A 26,498-nucleotide genomic window follows, 5' to 3' on the forward strand; every position below is an offset into this window, starting at 1 on the left:
CTCATCTCTACTGAAAATACAAAAAATTAGCTGGGCATGGTGGCATGCACCTATAATCCCAGCTACTCGGGATGCTGAGGCAGGGGAATTGCTTGAACCAGGGAGACGGGGATTGCAGTGAGCCAAGATCACGCCACTGCACTCCAGCCTGGGCGAAAGAGCGACTCATTCTCACAAAAAAGAAAAAGAGCTACTTTGTCATGGGAAATAGTGCCAAGAGATCTTATTGTTTAATATGTGATGGCTCTTTTCCAGCAGGGGTTATGTCCAGGCCTCACTGGAAGAGCTGGGACTGAGGGGCCTGGGGACCTTGCAGAGAGGAGTCAGGGAGCGCGGGACCAGGCGCTGTAATTGGGGTGGACTGTGGTCAAGAGAGATTATGTATTCCGTTCACAGCCACAGTCAGAAAGAACAAGCCCGAAGTGCCAAGTGTTTGTTTCTGTTGTGAACATTCCTGGGCTTCTGAAGGCACTGAGTCAGCAAGTCCGATGGCTGGGAGAGGATCCCAGGCGCCCGAGACAGACTGGCAGCGCTCAGCTTCTCAGCACGGACAGCTGTGCACTGGCTGCCGGTGACCTCACCTCTGTGACTGAGGGTGCTGTCTTGGTTTTTCTTTTTAAAAATTAAAAGTTTTTTCCAGCATCTGGAGTGGATTGGTTAAAAAAAAAAGAGAGAGAAATTATAAGTTTTTGTTGTGGTTGAAAGACATATCACATAAAATTTACCATCTTAACGACTTTTAAGAGTGCAGGTCAGGAATGTTAAGTACATTCACAATGTGCAGCCATCACTGCCATCCAGCTCCAGAACTTTCTGTCCTCCCAAACTGAAACTCTATACCTGAACCTCCCACTCCCTCAGCCCCTGGCACCCATCATTCTGCTTTCTGTCACTGTGGATTTGCCTAGGGAGGAGGGGACCACCTATAAATGGTATCATGCAGGATTTGTTTTTTGTTTTTGAGATGGAGCCTTACTCTGTCGCCCAGGCTGGAGTGCAGTGGCGCGATCTTGGCTCACTGTAACCTCCGCCTCCCGGGTTCAGGTGATTCTCCTGCCTCAGCCTCCTGAGTAGCTGGTACTACAGGCACATACAACCACGCCCAGCTAATTTTTGTATTTTTAGTAGAGACCAGGGGTTCACCATGTTGCCCAGGCTGGTCTTGAACTTCTGACCTCAGGTGATCTGCCCACTTTGGCCTCCCAAAATGCTGGGATTGCAGGCGTGAACCACTGTGCCTGGCCTAGTTTGTTTTTGCTTTTGTTTGTTATGTTTAGAGATGGGGTCTCACCGTGTTGCCCAGGTTGGTCTCAAACTCCTGTGCTTAAGCAGTCCCCCTGCCTTGGCCTCCCAAAGTGCTGGGACTATAGGCACGAGCCACTGTGCCAGCCTCATACAGCATTATGTATTTTGTGTGTGCCTGGCTTATTTTACTTAGCATGCTGTCCTCAGAGTTTGTCCACACTGTAGTATGTGTCAGAACTCACTTCCTTTTTGTGGTTGATGGATGTTCTGCTGCCTGGATCTACCTCGTTTTGCTTATGCATTCATCTGTCGATGAACACTGGTTGAGGGTGTTTTCCCGGTGCTCCCAGTAGTTCCAGTGTGTGGCCAAGCAGGTTGTGAGAGCTGTGCTCTCTTTGGGTCCCACTCACCATGGGCCTTGTTTCCTTTGGAGGGTGGAACGGACTGGAAGCTGCTGCCTCACTCATGGCCTACCTGCACTGTATCTTTCAGAACAGCAGGAGCTGCGACTCTGCATCCTAATGCTGTACCTTCCCTCTGTTCAGGAAGAGCTATTCTTATTTATGTACTAATTTACCATTAGAAATGGAGGGTTTCATGTATATGGCCAGGCTTGGGGGCTCACACCTGTAATCCCAGCGCTTTGGGCAGCTGAGGCAGGCAGATCACTTGAGGCCAGGAGTTTGAGACCCACCTGGCCATCATGGCAAAACCCTGACTCTACAAAAATACAAAAATTAGCCGGGCATGGTGGCACATGCCCGTGATCCCAGCTACTCGGGAGGCTAAGGCACGAGAATTGCGTGAACCTGGGAGTCGGAGGTTGCAGTGAGCTAAGATCGTGCCACTATACTCTAGCCTGGGAAACACAGCAAGACTCTTGTCTCAAAAGAAACAGATGGCTTCCTGTATTTATTTAAAGTTGGTTTTGATCATCATTTGCTCAAGCGCTAACATCTGCTCACACTTTTGTCTTTCTGGTACAAGTGGGCTCCTCAGAGGCAAGTGAGTGATCTTTGTCTCCCTGCAAAGACACTGCCCCACTGTGGGGGACCCCTGCCCCATTCAGGCAGCAGCTAGGACGAAGGGTGAGACCCGGGGCCAGGACCTCCCTCCCGAGGACCTTGGCTCCCAGATCCAGGGTTGCTATAACGCCATTTCCTTCAGGGCGTACGTTCACTTTGGAAACCAACGGGTCGAGACTGTTCTAAGGTCATTTTGTGCTTTTAGCCAAGGGCAATGGTGGATCCATGACCATTTTCACTCGGCTTTGGGTCAGAGCTCGGTCTGGACACTCAGGCGAGGCTCGCTCTCCTACTCACTCGAGCTATTTCTTTTCAACTAGGTGGAGGAAAAGGCCAAATTTGATGGGATTTTTGAAAGCCTCTTACCCATCAATGGTTTGCTCTCCGGAGACAAGGTCAAGCCGGTCCTCATGAACTCAAAGCTGCCTCTTGATGTCCTGGGCCGGGTGAGTGGGCCGTGGGCTTGGTTCTTCCGCACTTGGTGTCCCTGCTGTGCATGGGAGCCACCGTTGGTGGCTTTCCCCATGGTGCTTACGAGGCTCTTGCCCTGTTTTCTCCCTGTGCCATCAGGGGCTTCATCAGGGCTCCTGTGGGTCCATCACGGCTGGCTCAGGGCTTCCCAGGGTGCAAATCACAGTGCTCACCCCGCCCTGGGGAAGGTGCCAAAGTCCTTCCATTTCACAGATGAGGAGGTGGACTCAAAATTGAAATTGCTGCCTGGGGCTTTGGGACCAATAGAGCTCAGCCTTAAGCTCCCCAACCTGGGCTTTCCCCTGTTCCATTATGCTGAATGTTGGAATGTGTGTCTTTATCTTTTTTTTTTTTTTTTTTTGAGACGGAGTTTCACTCTTGTTACCCAGGCTGGAGTGCAATGGCGCAATCTCGGCTCGGCGCAATCTCGGCTCACCGCAACCTCCGCGTCCTGGGTTCAGGCAATTCTCCTGACTCAGCCTCCTGAGTAGCTGGGATTACAGGCATGTGCCACCATGCCCAGCTGATTTTTTGTATTTTTAGTAGAGACCGGGTTTCACCATGTTGACCAGGATGGTCTCGATCTCTTGACCTCGTGATCCACCCGCCTCGGCCTCCCAAAGTACTGGGATTACAGGCGTGAGCCACCGCGCCCGGCCTATCTTTTTATTTCTTTTTATTTTTAATGAGATGGAGCCTTGCTGTGTTGCCCAGGCTGGAGTGCAATGTCACGATCTCAGCTCATTGCAACCTCTGCCTGCCGGGTTCAAGTGATTTTCTTGGCTCAGCTTCCTGAATAGCTGGGATTACAGGTGCATGCTACCATGCCTGGCTAATTTTTGTATTTTTAGTAGAGATGGGGTTTTACTATGTTGGCCAGGCTGGTCCTAAACTCCTGACCTTGTGGTCTGCCTGCCTCAGCCTCCCAAAGTGCTGGGATTACAGGTGTGAGCCACTGCGCCTGGCCCATTGTTATTTTTTTTTTTGAGACAGAGTCTGGCTGTTGCCCAGGCTGGAGCATAGTGGTGCCATCTTGGCTCACAGTAACCTCCACCTCTCAGGTTCAAACGATTCTCCTGCCTCAGCCTCCCGAGTAGCTGGGACCACAGGAGCACGCCACCATACCCAGCTAATTTTCGTATTTTTAGTAGAGACGGGGTTTTACCATGTTGGCAGGCTGGTCTCAAACTTCTGGCCTCAGGTGATCTACCCGCCTCGGCCTCCCAAAGTGCTGGGATGGATGATAGGCTGAGCCACTGTGCCCGGCCACCTTTGTATCCATGCATCTATGCACCCATGTTCCTCTGCGTCCCTGTCTATTATCCATTCATCTGTGTGTGCACACGCCCCTGCAGTGTATTTATCCACGCATCTGTGCATGTGTCTGTGTACTCGTACGTCTATGCTGCTGTGCCCCCGTGCGTTTGTATTTATGCATTCATCCGAGCACACGTGCATCCGTGCCATCATCCATCTGTGCATCCAGGCACCCACACATCATGCATCTGGTCAGTCATTCAGTAGGCATTTTTCTGAGCCTGCAGTGGACCATGCCTTGTGCTGGGCAGTGGGAAGGTGGGGATGATTAGATACCGTCAAGGAAGTCCAATAAGTAATGGCTGAGATGCTAAGACTTAGTTACTGAGGGCTCAGTATGTGCAGGCGGGGCCCTAGTGCTCTGCTTGAAGACGCACATCCAGCACTTGGAGCCACCCTATTACGGACCGTGTCCCACACCCCTCCACCACCCATTTTTCACATGGGGAAGCGGATCTTCAGGGTAGATGGGAAGTCACTCTGGTCGCACAGTTGTGGAAGGGTGGATGGAGAAGGGATGAGGTCCTGTTGCAGGCAGGGGTGGGCAGAGTCCCATGTGCATTCTGGAGCAGCTGTCCCCAGAGCCTGGCCTGTCCATTGGACACCGCCCCCCTCCCACTGCATCCCTGATAATCATAGCTCGGCCCAGTGAGGGTAGTGGTAGAGGGGGAGGTCCCTGACCCTCCCGAGCAGGGGGAGCAGGGCAGGTGGGGAAGATTTTCTAGAAGAGGTACCCCTGGTCACATCCTCCAGGGTGAGGGCAACTCTGGCAGAAGTCTGGGCATGTGGACAGCTTGAGCGAAGGCACAGAGGCTGCAGATAGCCTGGCATGCCAGTTAGGGTCAGGGCTCCCTCTGGGTACTTCGGTCCCCCAGGGGCAATGTCTGGGGACGTTTTTGGTTGTCACACCAGGGTCGGGTGCTGCTGGCGTCTGGTGGGTTAAGGCCAGGAATGCTGCTCAACACCCTACAGTGCATGGCACGGCCCACGCCCCAAAGTGATCCGGCCTTAAGGGCAGCAGTGCCGAGGTGGGAACCTTGGGCCGAGGGAGGACTGTGGAGCCCGAAAGGCCTGTTAGAGTCCTGGCTCCCTGGCAAAGCATGTGCAGGTCACCATGGGATCTGAAGAGGCTGGGCTGGGGTGCAGGGCCTGCTGCTCTCAGGGGCTCAGCAGCAGCCAGGTGACAGGGCCCCATCTGCCAGGCTGAGGATCACGGTGGGGCAGGGTCAGGCGTGTGTTCTGGAGCAGTCCCTGTGGTAGCCAGAGGGAAAAGACTGGGATAGGGAGCCCAGCTGGAGGCTCTTGCCTGCACGGCATGGTGAGGCCTGAGCTTGGACGAAGCAGCATAGGTGGAGAGGAGGACCCAGGTGTGAGAAACCTGCCTAGACTGAAGCCCTGGTGATTGGCTGGGAGGGGTGATGCTGACACATGAAGTGTCTTGGATAGAGCCGGGGGCATCTGCTTAGTTCCAGGCACTGGCGGCCTGCCCAGTGTTGGCCTGGCAGGCAGGTGTGCCCATCCAGAAAGGCTAGCATGGGCCAGAAAGCTGGCAGCGCAATGGTGCTTGAGATCTGCACGTGTTCTAGGCACGGTCCAGAGCCCACGCCTGCCTGCCTCCTCTTCAGTGCACTGAGTGGGCCTGACACCTGTCTCACCAGCCACTGCTGGGGAGAGGAGGCGAGACCCACAGACCTGCTCAGACATGAGCCCACAGCCCTGCCCAGCTGAGAATGCAAGGGAGGGTGGGATTTGCAGGAGGGAACGTGGGTGTTTAGGGCAACACCTGAACTCAATCAAAGCCGTCTTTTCTAAGATGTTTCTGCAAGACAATGAAGACACTCAGGCTATGTTTAAAGTATAGCCTTGGCCATGATTATAATCATGACGATTGTCAGAACGTGGATCTTGGCTGGGCGCGGTGGCTCACGCCTGTAATCCTAACACTTTGGGAGGCCAAGGTGGGTGGATCGCCTGAGGTCAGCAGTTCAAGACCAGCCTGGCCATCATGGTGAAACCCCATCTTAAAAAAAAAAAAAAACATGGATCTGGTGGTTGACAGTATTTCACAGGCGATGGCTTTTCCGAGAACCTGTGGACTGGTTCTGAAACGCCCATTGACTGCCGTCTCTTGACTCCAGTGAGCGCATGGCTGACAGTCTTGAGGTCTGGCAGGTGGTCTCACTCTCACCCAGTCCTTGCCTCCCACAGTAACCCATGTTGGTCTCTCCCTTGCAGGTCTGGGACCTCAGTGACATCGACAAGGATGGGCACTTGGACCGAGACGAGTTCGCTGTGGTAGGTCCTGCTGCTTCCTTCCCACCCAGCCAAGGATGGAAACTTACAGTGCTTGGGGGTCGCTGGATTTGTTTTTGTTTTTCTTCTTTCTTTTTTTTTGAGATGGAGTCTCGCTCTTGCCAACCATGCTGGAGTAGAGAGAGCGGTGTGATCTCGGCTCTCTGCAACCTCCACCTCCTGGGTTCAAGCTATTCTTCCCCCTCAGCCTCCTCAGTAGCTGGGATTACAGGCACCCGCCACCATATCCGGCTAGTTTTTGCATTTTTAGTCGAGACAGGGTTTTGCCATGTTGGTCAGGCTGATCTGGACCTCCTGACCTCAGGTGATGTGCCACTGCAACCTCCCCTAGTGCTGGGATTACAGGTGTGAGCCGTGGCGCTCAGCCTCTTCTTTCTTTTTATTTGAGACAGAGTGTTGCTCTGTTGCCCAGGTTGGAGTGCAGTGGTGCAATCTCGGTTCACTGCAGCCTCTTCCTCCTGGGTTCAAGCAATTCCCACGCCTCAGTCTCCCAAGTAGCTGGAATTACAGGTGCACTCCGCCACAGCCAGTTAAAGTTTTTTTTGTATTTTTGGTAGAAATGGGATTTCGCCATGTTGGCCAGGCTGGTCTTGAACTCCTGGCCTCAAGTGATCCGCCCACCTCTGCCTTCCAAAGTGCTGGGATTATAGGTGTGAGACACCATGCTCAGCCTTCCTTCTTTCATTTTTTTGACTGTTTATCTTGACATAGTTCTTCCTATTTGGAAAACTTTCAATATAAGTTGAGTATCCTTAATCTGAAAGTCTGAAACCAGAAGCTTCAAGATCTGAAACTTTTTGAGCACCGACATGAGGCTCAAAGGAAGTGCTCACTGGAGGATTTTAGATTTCAGAATTTTGAATTAGTAAGCTGAACCAGTAAGTGTAATAGACACATTCGAAAATTCAGAAAACTGCAGAATCTAAAACCCTGTGGTCCCCAGCATGTTTGGATAAGGGATACTCGACCTGTAATACAGAGAATTATTTTTTGTTTTTGAGACAGAGTCTTGTGTCTCCAGCTGGAGTGCAGTGTCATGAACACCCTTGCTGCAGCCTCAAACTCAGGCAACCTCCCTCCTTGGCCTCCCACAGAGAATTCTTTTGAAAACCTTCCACTTGAATTTCCCAGTGTTGATTTACTACATTTGTTTTCTCTTTCTCCTCTCTTCTTCCTCCCTCCCTCCATGACTATTTCTCCCTCCCCACCGCTGCCCCAAGTTTGCCTTTGAACCATCTTAGAGTTAAGTTGCAGACATGATGCCTCTTCACCTACAAACACTTTAGTGTGTATTTCCTATAAACAAGGACTTCTGACACATAACCATTTTCTACTTCGAAATCAGGAAATTCATATGATAGCATCACATTTATGAGATGTTTATTATACCCTATATGATACGCAGTATATATACCTTCTGTTCTCTATGACTGTCTCTATTATTATCTAAGCCAAGGCTATTACTCAGATGTTGTCAGTTGTCCCACAAATGTCCCTTGTGTCTAAAGAGAACCCAGCCCCGTGTGTTACATCCGTTTGTCCTTTGTCTCTCGTTTCCTGGAATCTAGAACAGTTCCTCCATCTCTCTTTGTGTTTCTTGACGTGGACTTTTGTTTTTTTGTTGTCATTTTGTTTTTGAAAGGGAGTCTCGTCTGTCACCCAGGCTGGAGTGCAGTGGTGCGATTTCAGCTCACTGTAACCTCTACCTCCTGGATTCAAGCAATTCTCCCGCCTCAGTCTCCCGAGTAGCTGGGATTAAAGGTGCCTACTGCCATGCCTGGCTAATTTTTCTTTTTGTATTTTTAGTAGAGACAAGGTTTCGTCATGTTGGCCAGGCTGGTCTTGAACTCCTGACTTCAGGTGATGCACCCACCTCGGCCTCCCAAAGTGCTGGGATTATAGGTGTGAGCCACTGTGCCTGGCTTCAACGTGAACATTTTGAAGAGCACAGGCCAGCAGTTATGGCATGTCCCTGGGCATGGGCCTGGCTGCCAGATCCTCTTGATGACCCAGGTGGTGCACTCTTGTGGGACAGGAATCCCCTGGAGGCCACACCCTCCCTACGTGGGCCTGGGGGAACTTGGTGTTAACATGTCTTCTTTTTTTTTTTTTGAGACGGAGTTTCACTCATGTGACCCAGGCTGGAGTGCAATGGCGCGATCTCGGCTCACCGAAACCTCCGCCTCCTGGGTTCAGGCAATTCTCCTGCCTCAGCCTCCTGAGTAGCTGGGATTACAGGCACGCACCACCATGCCCAACTAATTTTTTGTATTTTTAGTAGAGACGGGGTTTCACCATGTTGACCAGGATGGTCTCGATCTCTTGACCTCGTGATCCACCCGCCTCGGCCTCCCAAAGTGCTGGGATTACAGGCGTGAGCCACCGCGCCCGGCCGTTAACATGTCTTCTTACTGCCATGTTGACGTTCATCACTGGGTCAAGGTGGAGGTTGGGTTCCTCCGGGCAGTTGCTCTTTTTCCCTCTGTGCTCAGTTCGTCTGTTGTGGGGGTCGCCTTGAGACTGTCAACACCTGTGACTCTCAGACTCTTCCCTGAGAGTTCCACCATGGCTGACGAGTCTTGCCTTAATCAGGCAAGATTAATTATGATAATGGCGGCTATCAAAACCATCATTCCTTGCACTTTTATTAGTTAGCCTTCCGCAAGGAATCTATTTCTGTGGCTGTGGCCTGCCTCATGGATGCATCCTCAGTTCCACTGTTTTTTGTTTCGTTTTATTTTGTAGAGACAGGGTCTCACTCTGTCAACCAGGCTGGAGTGCAGTGGCATGATCACAGATCACAGCTCACTGCAGCCCCCATCTCCTGGGCTACGGTGATCCTCCCACCTCAGCCTCCCAAGTAGAGGGGCCTGCTCCTGAAGTACATACACGCCTCTCTTCTGGTGTCTTTAGACTTCCAAATCCAGTGCTGGGAGGTTGCCAGGCCTGGAGCCGGTGGCCTCCCTAAGTGGTGAAGGGATGCACAGGGAGTCTGGCTTGATTGAATTCTTTGCATGTGCACTTCAGTCTCGTGTCATCATTTAACACGTCTTGGAAAGTTACACATAAAAGGTGACTCATCAGGATCGATTTATTTTCACTCTGGTTAGCGTGGGAGCGTCCTCACAGAGTGTCCTGTCACTACAGCCCCCGAAAGGGCTGTCCTCTGCCTTCTCCTGGTGGTCCCCGGTCCCAGCCTCACCCCTTCAGTGCCATTGTTGTTTGCACCCACAGGCCATGCACTTGGTGTACCGAGCCCTCGAGAAGGAGCCCGTGCCCTCCGCCCTGCCTCCGTCCCTCATCCCACCCTCCAAGAGAAAGAAGACTGTGTTCCCTGGTGCCGTCCCTGTCCTGCCTGCCAGCCCCCCTCCAAAAGACAGCCTCCGCTCCACGCCATCCCACGGCAGCGTCAGCAGCCTCAACAGCACAGGGAGCCTGTCCCCCAAGCACAGCCTCAAGCAAACACAGGTATGAAGCCCTCAGCAGACACAGCCCTCTCAGACCACAGTAGGATGTTTCTTGGGAGTTCTTAACATATAATCCCAAAACGGTCAAACTTGTGATCAAATGTTTTTAAAAATCAGTTGTGGCCGGGTGCAGTGGCTCCTGCCTGTAATCCCAGCACTTTGGGAGGCCGAGGCAGGTGGATCATGAGGTCAGGAGATTGAGACCATCCTGGCCAACATGGTGAAATCTGTCTCTACTAAAAATACAAAAAAAACTTAGTTGGGCGTGGTGGCACGTGCCTGTAATTCCAGCTACTTAGGAGGATGAGGCAGGAGAATCATTTCAGCCTGGGAGGCGGAGGTTGCAACGAGCCGAGATCACGTCACTGCACTCTAGCCTGGCGATAGAGCAAGACTCTGTCTGAAAAAAAAAAGAAAAGAAAAAAAATTTGCTTCAGGGATTCACAATGGACTTTCTTATTCACTTGCATGTAAATACCACCCTGTATACACCCGCATGCTCCCACCTCCATCTCCTCCTCACTGCTCGGCTGCAGCTGCAGGCCTCTGGGTGGTCCCGGCCTGGCCTCTTCCAGGGCCAGCTGTGTGTCATCTGTCTCCATGCTCCTGGCTCTTGTTAGCTTTATGAGAACAGCATTAGTTTTTAGTGATAATCTCAGCTTCTAGAACACTCTCTGGGACTTAGAAAATGCTTAGTAAGGGCCGGGGGCGGTGGCTTATGCCTGCAATCCCAGCACTTTGGCAGGCTAAGGCAGGTGAATGACCTAAGGTCAGGAGTTCGAGACCAGCCTGACCAACATGGTAAAACCCCAGCTGTAATAAAAATACAAAAATTAGCCGGGTGTGATGGTGTGTACCTGTAATCCCAGCTACATGGGAGGCTGAGGCAAGAGAATTGCTTGAACCTGGAAGACAGAGGTTGCAGTGAGCTGAGTTTGCACCATTGCACTCTAGCCTGGGCAAGAGTAAAACTCTTTCTCAAAAAAAAAGAAAGAAAGGAAATGAAAATGCTCAGTAAATGGTAAGCGTGTGGAGTGATCTGGTGAGCGAGGGAGGCATCTCTCTCATGTGAGGAAGACACGTGGGGGTTCCGTTTCTCCCCATGGCCACATCTTATGTATCCAGAAAGATACTTCTTAGTTTGGCAAATGCAGGCATTTTTAAGATCATCTAAAACCTGAGAAAGTGACGCAGAGTTATATCTGGAATCACGCATCATTCCCTGCCTCATTTGCAGTTTCAGAGGCACAGCAGTGAGTGAGTGGTCGTGACAAGAGCCAGCCAGCATCACCACACAGCTTCAGACTGTGGACAGGAAGGATGAAAATGTAAAGTGAAGTATTCTGCTTGGGAGGCTCGTTTCCAAGGAGCTCGTAAAACATGGCAATGCGCCACAGAGTTTCAAAGAGGCAATCTCAGAGGGGTCCGGGAGGGTTCAGTCACGGGGCCTGACACAGCTCCTGCCACTGCTGTAGCCTGGGGGAGAGGCAGGGCCCACAGGCGTTAGCCTCCACTCGGGGAGTTTCACGTGGCTGGCTGTTAGCAAGCCCAGCTTCCAGGAAGCCCAGTCTAGGCATTTTCACCAACCCACTCATCATACCTTGGCACATGCTGGGGGCACTGTCACAGGGTCCCCAGTGACCATGTGACAAGCTCCTGCCCTCCATGAGGGTGACAGGTGATTGGCAAATCAGTGAATTAAGGAAGGTTGGACAGTCTGAGCAAGCAGGATAGAGCCGGGTCTGGAAGTGTATAGGGTGTGTATGGGGTGTGCTCCTGCAGCTGGAAGGCAGCCAGTGAAGTGACACCCCAGCCAAAACCTGAATGACAGACTATCAGGGGAGGAGCCTTGCCTTCTGGCACAGGAGCCCGTGGTGTGTTCTAGAAACAAGAAAAAGGACAGGGCAGCGCGAGCCAGGAGGCTAGTGGGGTGGGGTCGGAAAGGGGGCCAAGGTTGGGCACTTAGCACCTGCTGGGCTGTTGTTTTCCCAGATAGTGTAGTACAGTACCTTGTTTCTGCAGAGTGCTTTTTAAAAAATCTGGCCAGGCGCAGTGGCTCTCACCTGTAATCCCAACACTTTGGGAGGCTGAGGTGGGCGAATCACCTGAAGTCAGGAGTTTGAGACCAGCCTAGCTAACATGGTGGAACCCTGTCTTTACTAAAAATACAAAAAAATTAGCTGGGCGTGGTGGCAGCCACCTGTAATCCCAGCTACTAGGGAGGCTGAGGCCAGAGAATCACTTGAATCCGGGAGATGGAGGTTGCAGTGAGCTGAGATTGCACCACTGTATTCCAGCCTGGGCAACAAGAGCGAAACTCCATCTCAAAAAAAAAATATTCATTTATCTCATTTTTTCAATAGAGATGAGGTCTCCCCATGTTGCCCAGGCTGGTCTTGAACTCCTTGGCTGAAGTGAACCACCTGCTTCAGCCTCCCAAAGTGCTGGGATTACTGGTGTAAGCCACTGTGCCGAGCCTGTGTCTGCAGAGCTCTTGCCAAGAGTTAAGTATTGAAGGCCAGGTTGGGGTGGGGAGGTGCTTTATTGGCAAGGAAGCTAGTGGGGCCAAACTCACTGGCAAGCACAGGTCACCCAGCTTCATAACCTGCCTCCCTGGCGATCTGGTGGTTCTCCCCAGACCCTCTGACTGGACCGATTTTACCAGTGGCCCCTGTTGGGGTGGGGTGGGGGGTATAGCTCCTGCCCTCAGGATGGCACTGGTAGGATCACAGTCATGAAAAAGAGCATTTCTGGGGACCTACAGTCCACATGCTCCCCCTTCTCCACCTTCCTCATCTCCAGGCCAGCAACACTCTGTCTGGGGCCCCCAAGGGCCGCTCGGCTTTGCCTTCATACCAGGTTTGAGTGAAGCCACTTCCAGCCACCAGGGTCTGATCTCCTTCTTTTGGGACCTGTGGCTGCTGAGCCGGCCTTAAAGCCCAGACTTCCCTGGGGAGAGCCAGCTCCACGGGCAGGGCTGTGCTGTGTTGGGTTTATAGCCAAGTTGGCATCAGAATCTTGCTGCTGACATACTCTGAGGCACCAGAAATCAGGCAGTGAGTTCCTTTCATTTGCCCAGCAAATATTATTAGAATTCTTGTCATCCCGGTGCCGTAATTTTTTCTTGGGACCCAAGAGACACAGAAAGTCCCTTGTTTCTGTGTCCCGCCCCAGCTCAGCTTGTCTGACACCTGTTAACTTTTTGTGATCCCTGGCTTCTGAGGTTAGCTTGCTGTAGCCCCTTGACTTAAAGGCAGCAAGCCCATTTCCCATTAGAATTCCTTTATTGGCATCTTTATGTCCACCAGGCTTGAGGCAGCTCACAAAATTTATGCAGTACAATGTCCCAAGTAAAAGTCAGGTTGCTCTTGCCATCTGAACCCTCATCATTTGAATTAGATTCATAGTTTTTTTTTTTTTTTTTTTTAATATGTAAGAGGGGGAGGCTTGCTCTCTTCGGGCCAGGCTGGAGTGTAGTGGTATAATCACGGCTCACTGCTGTCTCAACCTCCTGGGCTCAGGTGATCCTTCCACCTCAGTCTCCCTGGTAGCTGGGACAGGCAGATGCCACCACACCTAGCTAATTTTTCAAATATTTATTTACTTATTTATTTGTAGAGATGGGGTCTTGCTGTGTTATGTGGGCTGGTCTTGAACTGGGCTCAAGGAATCCTCTTGCCTTGGTCTCCCAAAGTGCTGGGATTGTAGGCATGAGCACTGTGCCTGGCCTAGCTCCACAGATTTTGATAAATTGTTTGATCAAGTCCTTGCTGTGCTTCATCACACATGCTTGCTACCTGAAACCCCCGAAGTAAGCTGGTCTGGTTCACATGGTGTCCCTTATTTCCCAAGCTTGCTTTCTGAATTCCCTGAGTTTGTATCAGAAGCCTGTTAGATTTGGACATCACAGGAGACTTGTCATGAAGAGTAAATGAGTTTACCCATTGTTTCCCAGTCTTAACCATGAGTCCCTTCTCCTTCTAATCCTATGGACATCTTTGGGTTGGCAACACTGTGAGAACTCCTTAAGAAATCCTCCTCTCCCCTGCCCCCCTGCCCTCCATGAGATGGAGTCTTCCTCTGTTGCCCAGGCTGGAGTACAATGGCGTGATCTTGGCTCACTGCAACCTCTGTCTCCTGAGTAGCTGGGACTATAGGCATGTACCACCATACCCAGCTAATTTTTGTATTTTTAGAAGAGACAGAGTTTTGCCATTTTGTCGAAGCTGGTCTTGAACTCCTGGGCTCAGGTGTTCTCAGCTAGCCTCAGGAACGGAGCCAGCCTCAACCTCAACCACCTTGGCCTCCCAAAGTGCTGGGATTATAGGTGTGAGCTACCGCGCCTGGCCTAGGAAATCCTTTCATAACTAAGTTGAATGACTCTGAGTGGCAGTTTCAGGCATCATGGCATTCACTGAAGGTGAAGTGTGGGTGGGGCTTTTCTGTACAGTCGCTGGAGGAGGAACGATGGAATCCTCCAGCCATGTATGCCCATCCTTTCCCTCCTTCATCATCTCGGGTGTTTATTCTCATCGCTATTATGAGATTGTTTAAAAGGAGTGATTTGTGTAAATACGACCAAAAAAAAAAAAAAAAAACGGGAAGAGGAAATGCATGTCTAGAGTTCAGAACACAGATGCTGTGAACCGTGGCGTGATGGGTATGCTGAAGGCCCGCGGCGATGCAGGCAGAGTGGGCCATGGACGGGGCCTGCCCCTGAGTGCTGAGGGGCCTCGATGCCTCTGAACCAGGAGGTGAGCAGGCCCTGGTTGACGCACGATGGCGTTTGCCTCTCTCAGGTTAACTGTGAGCTGGTGGTGAGAGGGGCCGCAGGCGCAGCAGGTGGCCCAGCCCGGGGGCTGTGAACTTCAAGTGGCACTGGGCTCGTGGCTCCATCTGCCCTGGTGGGATTGGGGCTGCGTGAATGGTGGTGGGGCCTTGTGGGTGGTGGCCCTCTTGGATGGTGGGATCTCACCTGTTACCTGTCAGTGACTTGTGTGCCCTGACATCTTGGCAGGAGGTTTGTTGTCTCAGGAGCGGGGTCAGGGATGTAGCAGGGTGGTCTAGAGAGTCCTGAGATGGGTCGCTCTGCGGGTGGGGGAGCAGGAAGTCCAGGGAGGCTGGCCTCTGGCCAGCCCGGCTCTAAGGGGATGGTCCTTCCAAATGGGAGTGCTCGAGATGGTCTTTCCTGGCATGCTGGAATCCATCCCGTGAAGATCACAGCCTCCCTCACGCCCTGGGTGGCAGGGTGATGGACAAGGACAGTAGGTGATGGGGTGCAGAGAGGCACAGACTGGCATCTGGGTGAGCTTCACGGAGCCAGCTTCAGCCTATCTCAGCGTCAGTTTCACTACTTACAGAACAGAGACCCTGTCTGCCCTCTCGGCTCATGGAACTGAGGAGGGTTTGATGCTAAATGTGCATAGAAATGCTTTAATCACCCGTCATCAAAAGCTTCCAGATTAATCGCCAAAAACTGTTTTAGCCAACAGTGAACTGGGTGGTGCCGGTGGCAGACAAGATGCGATTTGACGAGATATTCCTGAAGACCGACCTGGACCTGGACGGCTACGTGAGTGGCCAGGAGGTGAAGGAGATCTTCATGCACTCGGGCCTCACCCAGAACCTTCTAGCACACATATGGTAAGGCTGGACAGGTGGCCATTGTGGCTGTGGGTGGCTCCAGGGGGTCTGTGGGTGGAGACCTGTGGAGGGTGGTGGTCAGGGAGCCCCCCCTTCAGCTGTCGCAGGCTTCCGCTGTGTCTGACGTCCTTTATTCTCCCTGGCCTGACAGAGGCCGAGCAAAATGCATGTGCCAAAGCTCAAAGCCTGCTCTCCGTGCCGGTCAGTTCACAGTCTTCCGCTAGGAGGGGCGTCTGTTTGACCCCTCTCAAGAGCTCCCAGGCCATCTGCTTACATAGCTGGGCCTTCTTACTGGCCATGATGCTGGTGCTAGCAGGAGGCCTGGTCTTGGCCACAGCCGCCTTTGGGAAGTGTGGGCAGCAGGGCCGTGGGGCCTCTAGCAGGGTGGCCTAGGCAGCCAGGGCTGCTGCTGCCTCCCACGGGAGGCCCTGCTCTGGAAAGGCCAGTGCCCTGGCTCCCGGCGGGAGGGTGAGCATAGGGAGACTCTGTCTGCACCTCAGAGCCCAGTCGAGGAGCCGGCCTCACCCCTGCTTTCCCCAGGGCTGAACACAGCCGGCTTCCTAGGGCTAGGACACTCCTCTTGCCATTGGCCAGGGCTTTTGAGCTTGTTGCTCAGAGCCTTGTGGCCTTAGAGAAGGTTTCACTTGGGAGCTATCAAAAGGAGAGAATTGCCAGATGATTCTCAAGCGGCAAATCCTCCCAAGCAGAGTAGTGAAATTTAGGGTGTTACTTAGTGGCTTGGGGGAAATGACTGTCCTTAGTGGTGATTCGCAGACGACCACACTGTGAGGTGAGAGCCTGAGAACCGGCCATCCCAGAGGCATCACCTAAACGGCCAAGCTGCCTCCAACTGGCTAGGGACAGTGGGTCTCAACTCCCTTGAACCCACTGTCCCTTTTAGAAACCAACAAAACACAGTGTCCCCTTTATGACTCTACATCCAACACACATATAATTCCCATTAGTGCCCTGACACCCCAACTGTGATGTCAAGGGGGAAGTACAGGGAAAGTCATTTGTAATGCATGCTGCAATTGGTGCATGATATAACGACATGGAAATGACACAGGAAATGACGAATCCACCTGGATCAAAAGGAGGAACTCAGATCTCATTCCATGCAGCCAGCAAAGGGGAAGGAAAGCATGATCGAGCTCTAGAATAAACAACCACGAGGAAAGAAGTCTAGATGTGTCTGCGGGTGGCTGGGGCGGGGGCATGGCCCACTATACATGACACACCAGGGGGACTGGAAGGAGCGGGAGCATGAGGACGGAGGCTTTGTCTCTGCAATGGCCGGCAGCGTACGGGTCAGCAGAGCAGGATGTGGTGTCAGAGCTGGATGGCTGATGACTGAGCAACCCCCAAGCCTGCTTCTTCCTCTTTCTTTTGGAACCCTCCACAGGAGATGGCAGGAGCAGAGAAGGGGCGGGAGTGGAGAGGCAGCCGCAGCTCATGAGCAGGCTGGGGCCCATGGAGGCAGACTGGGGAGAGACAGTGGCAGTGTGAAATTGTCACAGCCTGGAACTGTGGGGGTCACTAGGCTTTTTTTTTTTTTTTGAGATGGAGTTTTGCTCTTGTTACCCAGGCTGGAGTGCAATCGCGCGATCTCGGCTCACCGCAACCTCTGCCTCCTAGGTTCAAGCGATTCTTGTGCCTCAGCCTCCTGAGCAGCTGGGAGTACAGGCACATGCCACCACGTCCAGCTGATTTTTGTATTTTTAGTAGAGACAGGATTTTGCCATGTTGGCCAAGGTGGGCTCAAACTCATGACATCAGGTGATCCACCTGCCTCGGCCTCCCAAAGTGCTGGGATTACAGGCATGGAGCCACCACGCCTGGCCCTGGCTGGTCCTTGATTATGAGTGTTGGGGAGCTTCTCACCTCAGCTCCATGGGAGCACTGTGTGCCGCTATTTAAGTGCTGCCTTGGCCTATCTTTCAGGACATCTTAGAGCCATTTGGGCAGGGGACGCTTAGTTGTGGGGGACCGTCCTGTGCATTATGGCCATGCACCTATGGCAGCCCCTTATAGGCACAAGAGGAGTGCCTGTCCTACTCCACCGGGCTGCAGTGACAAACTGCTGTAGACAAAGTGGCTTAGAAACAGATGTTTCTCACAGCTCTGTGGGGTGGAGGTCTGTGATCCAGGCACCTGCAGAGCACGTGTCTTATGAGGGCTCACTGCGTAGTTTGCAGACGGCCACCTACTCCCTGTGTCCTCACATGGCAACAGGAGCAGAGACAGCCTTCTGGAGACTATAAGGGCACTAATCCCATTCATGAGGCTCTGCCTCATGACCTCATCACCTCCCAGAGGCCCCACCTCCCAACACCATCCCATTGAGGGGTAGAATTTGGATACAGGAATCTGGGAAGACATAAATACTGTGTTCACAAATAGGAAAGAGTGGTTGCTGATGCTTCCTTCATCATGATGACACCCCAAAGTGCTGCTGTTATCCCCACTGAAGGCCAGTGGTGAGGGCCATTCACATGACCCAGAGCTGCAGGGACAGGCTGAGTAATAACACACGTGTGGATGCTTGGCCTCAGCACCCATTTCCATGGAAGGGCTGGTCTACTCCATGCCTGCGGCATCACAGCCTGCCGCACGTACGAGATAAACCAAAGCAAGAGGCAGATGCAGCTCTCAGCCCTAGTGAGGTTTTCCCAAGGGGTGGGCTCCTCAGCCCACAGGGAAGGGCTCAGGTTCTCCAGCCCCGACAGACCTCCTAGGGTGGGGGATGCTGGAAGTGAGGAACCCCAGGCCACTTCCTGGGAAGGAGATGTGAAGTAGGAAAGGAGCTGGGGCTGGCCACTGCGCCCTGCCATTTTTGTCGCTGTCATTTTTGAAAAGCGTGGGATCGGTGACTTGTGTTCAGGCTGAGTCGGCGCCTGTGATGTGTAATTAGCATCCCCACGTTTCTCCCAGGGCCCTGGCCGATACGAGGCAAACGGGGAAGTTAAGCAAAGACCAATTCGCGTTAGCTATGTATTTCATTCAGCAGAAGGTCAGTAAAGGCATCGACCCCCCTCAAGTCCTCTCGCCGGACATGGTCCCGCCCTCGGAGAGAGGCACACCTGGCCCGGTGAGTGGTGCTGGTCACGCCCTGGGGGTATTCACGTCCCTTCCCACTGCCTGCCACCAGGCGGCACTGGTTGCACACATGAGCGCACAGTTGGTGGTGGGTGCCCCCCATGGTCCCTGCCTTCCCCAGTAGGGGCCCCCGGAGGGTGGTGTGGCTGCCCAGGTATTTCCCCAGGCAGGGGGCTGTCACTTTTGCTACATCACCCTCTGTACTAAAGAGATGATTGTATCCTTGGGCCTGAGACCTGCTGGTGCCTCCTGTCAGGTGATGCAGGTTGCTAATTCGTGATCTTGCCTCTGAATTCGATTCTAGGACAGTTCGGGCTCTCTCGGCTCCGGGGAGTTTACTGGCGTGAAGGAGCTCGATGACATTAGTCAAGAGATAGCCCAGTTACAAAGGTACGTTGGAAACAGCCCTTCCCTCCACATCCAAACTCTCCCAGGTTGTTATCAGAAATATCAGAGACTCGTGTGGATGTTTGCTCATCACAGGTTTATTCAGAAGGAAGGAAAAGCTACAGCTTCTGAGGTCCTAAACTGGCTCAAGGGGCTGAAAGAATGACATCTTCCATTTGAATCAGCCTCAGCCAGAGCCTATGGCAGCTGTGTGGTCCCAGGCAGGTTGTGGGCAGAGCCTGTGGCAGCTGTGTGGTCTCCGGCAGGTTGTGGCTAGAGCCTGTGGCAGCTGTGTGGTTCCAGGCAGGTGGCAGCTCAGTAGCCCCAGGCACCAGCCCCTCCCCAGTGCCAGGAAGCTCTTGTTATCCTTGATATCTGGAGCAGTTGGGTCTCAGATGGCTAGGAGCTGCAGCTGTAGGACCCTGTAGCTGAGGGTGTGAAGGGGCCTCCAGGTCTGGCTTCCTTCCTTGCCTAGTGCCTTAGTTTCCTCGTGTGTAAATGAGGGCTTCAGATGGGCTGTCTGCACTTTCAGAGTCTGGTAGAAAGATATGCAGTCACTGCCTGTCTTCCCCTCTGGATCCTCTTCAAGAATGACACCCTTTTTCGTTATGTGTTTTTCAGACAGCGTCTCACTCTGTCACCAGGCTGGAGTGTAGTGGCGTGATCATGGCTCATTGTAGCCTCCGTCTCCTGGGAGGCTCCTTAAGCAATCCTCCCACCTCAGCCTCCCGAGTAGTTAGGACTACAGGCATGCACCACCATGCCTGGCTAGATTTTTTTTTTTTTTTTTTGAAACAGGGTCTCACTCTGTTACCCAGGCTGGAGTGCAGTGGTATGATCTCGGCTCACTGCACCCTCTGCCTCCTGGGCTCAAGTGATCCTCCCACTCAGCCTCCCAGGTAGCTGATAGTACAGGTGCATGCCACCATGCCTGGCTAAATTTTTTGTATTTTTTGTAGAGCTGGAGTTTCGCCACGTTGCCCAGGCTGGTCTCAAACTCCTGAGCTCAAGTGATCCTCCCGCCTTAGCCTCCCAAGCACTGGGATTACAGGCGTAGGCCATTGTGCCAGCCAACATCCTCTTTCCAGTTGATTCCAGGACAGGGTGGACTCTTGTGACTTTGGGGCAGCAAGCAGTAGGCCCAAAGGCTCTTTGCCCTCTGTGGGAAAGAGATTGTTTACTTGCCTGAAAATGGGAAGAGCTTTGACTTTCCCAGAGAGGGCTGGATCCTGGTCCTAGCTGGGGGAATCCCCAGAGGTCGTTCTGCCAGTCCCACTGGGCTTGGTTTTGTGCTGTTAGCAGAGCCCTGATGAGCGAAGGCAGGTTAGGTCTTGGAAGGGACCAAGGTGGGCGGCTGCTTACAAAACCTCAGCTGCGTCCTGAGCCAGACAACCCACTTCATGCTCAGGGCGGCGGATGGCTGCTGTCTATCCTGGCTCCTGGGGGCCATGTTATTCAAACTGGTGATCAGCAAGCATGTGCAGCCTGACAAGGCTGAGGGCATCTTGAGGATGCTGGGCCAGCGTCCTCGAGCCTGGGCAGGCCTGAGATTCAAGACTGGCAGGCCAAGGATGGAGGGAGCCCCTGTCATGCAAGGGTCAGGGTCTCGGAAGAGACGCTGGGTTGTGAATCACACCAGGGTGGCCTCAGGCAGCCAGGAGCCTTGTTTCCCCACTGTGGAGGTGACAGGCTGATGTGTGCAGAGCACCTGTCCATAGGAGGCTGGGGCCTGCAGCAGCCCCGAGCAGGTGGCTCTGAGATTATGCCTCGGATGGGGAGTGTGGGCTGAGCGTTGCTCTTATGGTTCTACACTGCCATAGCCTGCAAGTACATGTCAGGTCCTTCCGTTTAAAGAGCACTTTGTATTGTCAGTTTCTGGGCTTGTGGAAGTGGATATTCCAATGATCATAGTTGTAAAATGTCCATGAGGTGGCCTTATTGTTGCACAAGTCCTGGGTCCCTGGGCAGAAAGCAGGGTCTGTTAGACACATGAAGTTCCTGTCCCTGAGGCAGCCTCTTTGGGCACAAGAGGAGCATCTGAGTCCATTCAGACTGCTGTGACAAACCACTCTGAATGGGTGGCTTAAACATCAGATGTTCCTCACAGTTCTGGAGGCTGGAAAGTTCAAGCTCAAGGTACTGGCAGATCTGGTCTGCTGAGGGTCCATTTGCTGATTCATGGACAGTCACTTTCTTGCCGTGGCCTCCCGGGGCAAAAGGAGCAAAGGGAGCTCTCTGGGGTCCATCTTATAAGGGCACTAAACCCCGGGCCTTGTGTCTCACACCTGTAATCAATTTTTCCTGTTCCAAGCCACCCAGTTGGTGATTTGTTACAGCAGTGCTAGGAATACATGCACGAATTCGATCTCAGTTTAAAAATAAAGGAAGCCTGGGTGCCTTGGCTCATGCCTGTAATCCCAGTGCTTTCAGAGGCCAAGGCAAAATGATTGATTGAGCTTAGGAGGTCCAGATCAGCCTGGTCCATATAATGAGACCTAGGCTACTAAAAATAAAAAATTAGCCAGGCCTAGTGGTACACAACTGTGGTCCCAGCTACTCAGGAGGCTGAGGTGGGAGGAGGTCAAGACTGCAATGAGCTATGATCGCGCCACTGCAGTCCAGCCAGAACAAGAGCCTGTCTCAAAAAAAAATAGGCTGGGCTCGGTGGCTCACACCTGTAATTCTAGCATTTTTGGGAGGCCAAGGCAGGTGGATCACGAGGTCAGGAGATCAAAACCATCCTGACTAACATGGTGAAACTCTGTCTTTACTAAACATACAAAAAATTAGCCAGGTGTGGTGGCACGCACCTGTAGTCCCAGCTACTCGGGAGGCTGAGGCAGGAGTATTGCTTAAACCCATGAGGCGGAGGTTGCAGTGAGCCAAGATCATGCCACCGCACTCCAGCCTGGGCAACAAGAGTGAAACTCTGTCTTAAAAAAAAAAAAAGTAGTCCAGAAAGGCTCTCCTGGACTGTCATAGGCTGAGGTCAGGGTGTCGGCTGGGCTGGGCTCTTGCTGAAGGCTGTAGGGGAAGAATCTGTTTCCAGGTTCTTTCAGGTGTCGGCAGAATCCAGTTCCCTGCAGCTGGGGGTTCGAGGTCTCTTTCTCCTTGCTGAGTGTCTGCCAGGGCCGCTCTGTGCTCCTGGATGATGCCCCTGTCCCTCCTCACGCGGCCCCTCCACCTTCAAAGTCAGCAAGGGCGTGTTGGGTCCTTATGACACTTTGGACGTTTCTGACTTTTTCTTGGGCCACCAGGGGGAGAAAACGCGCTGCTTTTAGAGGGTGGTTACATTGGGAGCGATGCCTCCGGTGGTCACAGATCCTACCCACAATCTACCCACAGTAGACTGTACAGGGCGAGCAGTCGCTGGGGCTCATTCTTAGACTTCTGCCGGCACACAGAGAGGCTTTTGTGGGGACGAATGGAATCAGGTCTTCAGAAGGGGTGGAGACTTAACTATTCACTCTTGTTTACATGAAATATTTTTAACATTCAGGGAGAAATATTCACTGGAACAAGACATTAGAGAAAAGGAAGAGGCAATAAGACAGAAAACCAGCGAGGTACAGGTAAGGGCCATGCTCTTTTGGGTTACATCTACCTCGTGCTAAATGTAGTTCAGGAAAACTTCCCTCCCTGGCTGGTGGTGGGGAAGGGTGGGGGTCTGCACTGAATAGAAACATGAGCTCTTGGGGGCTGCAGAATGAAGTTTTTTTAAAAAAATAGTTTTTTTCTTTTTTTCAAATAAAGACAGGGTCTCAAACTCTTGAGCTCAAGTGATTCTCCTGCCTTGGCCTCCCAAAGTGTTAGGATTACAGGTGTGAGCCACCGTGCCCGGTGAGAGAGAGAAGTTTTTAAAGCTGCTTATAACCATAGACAGTGGCTTCTCTTTCTTAAAAATTGAGACAGGTTGGCCCTCTGTATCCAAGGGTTCTGTGTCCTTGAACCCAACCAACCACAGATTGAAAAAATAAAAAGAAAAAATAATCCAATTGATAATACAACATGATAACTATTTACATAGCATTTACATTATATTAGGTGTTATAAATAACCTGAACACAATTTAAAGTATACGGGGCTGGCCATGGTGGCTCACGCCTGTAATCCCAGCACTTTGGGAGGCCGAGGTGGGTGGATCACAAGTCAGGAGTTCGAGACTAGCCTGGCCAACATGGTGAAACCCCGTCTCTACTAAAAATACAAAAATTAGCTGGGCATAGTGGCGGGCACCTGTAATCCCAGCTACTTGGGAGGCGGAGGCAGGAGAATTTCTTGAACCTGGAGACAGAGGTTGCAGTGAGCTGAGATCACACCACTGCACTCCAGCCTGGGTGACAGAGTGAGACTCCGTCTCAAAAAAAAAAAACCAAAAAATCCAACCCTGAAAGTTACTTTCTGAAAGATTGATCATTAACTGTTCTCTTCCAGTCAATGGAAGAGTTTGACACTAACTTTCCATTAACCCAAAAGGAAACCTCCTCCCCATTAAGCAGTTACTTCCCATTCTCCTCTTTCAGTAGCCTCTGGCAGCCACTCATCTTTTTTCTGTCTGTATGGATTTGCACCCAGACACCACATGCCACATTTTATTCATCCAGTCCTCCCATTGGTGAATATTTGGGTTTTCCCACTGTTTGGCTATTGTAAATATTGTTGCTAGGAACATTTGTCTGCAAGTTTTTGTGTGAACACCTGTTTGCATGTATCTCAGGAGGATACCTGAGAGTTCCGGACGTTTCCTATCAGTGGATTCATACAACACGTGACCTTTTGTGCTGGCTTCTTCCACTCTGCATCATGTTTTTGAGGGTCATTCATATTGTAGCATGAACTTTTTGACACTGCATTCCTTTTTGTGGCAGAATAATATTCCATTGTGTGGATGGACCACATTTTTTGTTTTAAGAGGAGGGTCTCACTCTGTTGCCAAGGGTACAGTACAGTGATTCAACCTTGGCTCACTGCAACTTCTGCCGCCCAGACTCAGGTGATCCTCCCACCTCAGCTTCCCGAGTTGCTGGGAATACAGGCACCTGCCCCCAAGCTTGGCTAATTTTTACTTTTTTTTGTATGTTGTCCAGGTTGGTCTCGAACTCCTGGGCTCAAGCAATCCGCCTGCCTTGACCTCCCAGAGTGCTGGGATTACAGGCATGAGCCACTGTGCTTGGCAACGATGGGCCACATTTTACTCATCCGTCTCTCCGTTGATAGATGTTTGGGTTTTCCCACTTGTTGGCTATTGTAAATATTGTTGCTAGGAACATTTGTCTGCAAGTTTTTGTGTGAACACCTGTTTGCCTGTATCTCAAGTGTATGCCTGAGAGTGAATTCACTAGGCCACATGGTAACTGTATATAGTTCAGTCTGATGAGGGGCTACCGGACTGTTTTTGAAAGTGGCCGCACCATTTGACATTCCCATAAGCAGCATATGAGGGTGCCAGCTTCTGCACATCCTCAGCAACACTTACCAATTTCCATTTCTCCTTCTGGCCGTCCTGGTGGGTGTGGAGCACTGCCTCATTGTGGGTTTCATTGCCATGTCTCTCATGCTTCCTTAGCGATGTCGAATATCTTTCTGTGTGCTTATTGGCCATCTGTATGTAGCCTTAGGGGAAAAATCAATTCTGATTCCTTGCCCTCTATATATTGAAAAGTTTTTTTTCTTGCCCATTTTTAAATTGCGTTTTTGAGATGGAGTCTTACTCTGTTGCCTGGGTTGGAGCACAAGCGTATGATCTCAGCTCATTGCAGCCTCCGCCTCCTGGGTTCAAATGATTTTTGGGCCTCAGCCTCCCGAGTAGCTGGGCTTACAGGCATGTGCCACCACGCCTGCCTAATTGGGTTCTTTTTATAGTGGAATTTTCTTTTTTTTTTTTGAGATGGAGTCTCACTCTGTTGTCCAGGCTGGACAACTGATTCAACTGATTCTCCTGCCTTAGCCTCCCAAGTAGCTGGGATTACAGATGTGCACCACCATACCCAGCTAATTTTTGTGTTTTTAGCAGAGACACAGTTTCACCATGTTGGCCAGGCTGGTCTCAAACTCCTGACCTCGGGTGATCCTTCCACCTTGGCCTGCCAAAGTGCTGGGATTACAGGCAGGAGCCACATTGCCAGGCCTGTAGCCGATTTTGAAGAGTTCTTTATCATTTCTAGGTAGAAGTCCTTGTCAGATGTGTGACTTGCAAATACCTTCTCAGCATCCACTGAGAGTCCACTCTGGACTGTCTTTTTTTTTTTTTTTTTTTTTGAGATGGAGTTTCGCTCTTGCTGCCCAGGCTAGAGTGCAATGGCGCAATCTTGGCTCATAGCAACCTCTGCCTCCCAGGTTCAAGCAATTTTCCTGCCTCAGCCTCCCACGTAGCTGGAATTACAGGCATGTGCTGTCATGGCTAATTTTGTACTTTTAGTAGAGATGGAGTTTCTCCATGTTGGTCAGGCTGGTCTCAAACTCCTGACCTCAGGTGATGCGCTTGCCTCAGCCTCCCAAAGTGCTGGCATTACAGGTGTGAGCCACTGCACCCAGCTGTCTTTCCACATTTTTGATGGTGTCTTTTGAAGCACAAGTTTTTAATGTTGGTAAAGTCCAGTTTGTTCTTTTTTTTGCTGCTGTTGGATTTGGTGTCACAGCTGAGAACCCGTTGCCAAATCTCAGGTCACATGATGTACCCCTGTGTTTTCTTCTAAGACTTTTATAGTTTTTGCTTTTACATGCAAGTCTTTGACCCGTTGCTAGTTAATTTTTGTACATGGTATAAGGCAGGGATGCAACGTCATTCTTTTGCATGTGGACATCCAGTTGTCCTGGTACCATTGTTTTTATTATGTTACTTAGAAAATATTGTTTTTAGAGACAGGGTCTTGCTCTGTTTTGCTGACTGGAGTGCAGTGATGCGATTCTAGTTCACTGCAGCCTCAAACTCCTAGCTCAAGGGATCTTCCTGCATCAGCTTCCTGAGTAGCTGGGACTACAGGGTGTACACCGCCACACCTAGCTAATTAAAAAACTTTTTTTTTTTTTTTTTTTTTTTTTTTTGAGACAGGGTCTTGCTCTGTTGCTCAGGCTCATCTCAAACACCTGGCTGGCCTCAAATGATCTCACTTTGGCCTCTCGAAGTGTTGGGATTATAGGCGTGTGCCACCATGCTGGGGCAGTGCCATTTGTCGAAGAGACTCTTCTTTTGCCTGTTGAGTGGCCCTGGCATCCTTGTCAAGGATGAGTTGACTGTAGCTGTGTGCATTTATTTCTGGACCCTCAGCTCTATCCCATTGACCCATCTTCCTCTCCTCATGCCAGTCCATCACTGGCTCATTACTGCAGCTCTGTAGAAGTTTTGAAATCAGGAAGTAGCCATCCTCCAACTTTCTTTTTTTTTTTTCTGTCAAGATTGTCGTGGCTATTCTGAGTCCCATGCGTTTCCATATGATTTTTTTTTCCTTTTTTTTTTTTTTTTTTTTTTTGACAGAGTCTTGCTTTGTCCCCCAGGCTAGATGGAGTGCAGTGGTGCAATCTCGGCTCATTG

The 26,498-nt window shown here is 51.5% G+C and overlaps 1 protein-coding gene across 10 annotated transcripts in view; it reads left to right on the plus strand.

Annotated features, from left to right (window-relative positions):
• The window catches only part of EPS15L1 (epidermal growth factor receptor pathway substrate 15 like 1), a 119,356-nt gene that overhangs the window by 40,356 nt on the left and 52,502 nt on the right, over nt 1-26,498 (plus strand). For all 10 annotated transcript variants that reach the window (XM_032268684.1, XM_032268682.1, XM_032268683.1 and 7 more), the window contains 7 exons: nt 2,591-2,716; nt 6,294-6,353; nt 9,606-9,839; nt 15,324-15,481; nt 18,416-18,572; nt 18,885-18,970; nt 22,467-22,539. In XM_032268684.1, the coding sequence (XP_032124575.1) occupies nt 2,591-2,716; nt 6,294-6,353; nt 9,606-9,839; nt 15,324-15,481; nt 18,416-18,572; nt 18,885-18,970; nt 22,467-22,539 (894 nt within the window). The remainder of the gene's footprint in view (nt 1-2,590; nt 2,717-6,293; nt 6,354-9,605; nt 9,840-15,323; nt 15,482-18,415; nt 18,573-18,884; nt 18,971-22,466; nt 22,540-26,498) is intronic.

This window comes from Sapajus apella, unplaced genomic scaffold (genome assembly GCF_009761245.1).
Source record: "Sapajus apella isolate SASKATOON/1434 unplaced genomic scaffold, GSC_monkey_1.0 scaffold185, whole genome shotgun sequence".
Taxonomy (NCBI): Eukaryota; Metazoa; Chordata; class Mammalia; order Primates; family Cebidae; genus Sapajus; species Sapajus apella.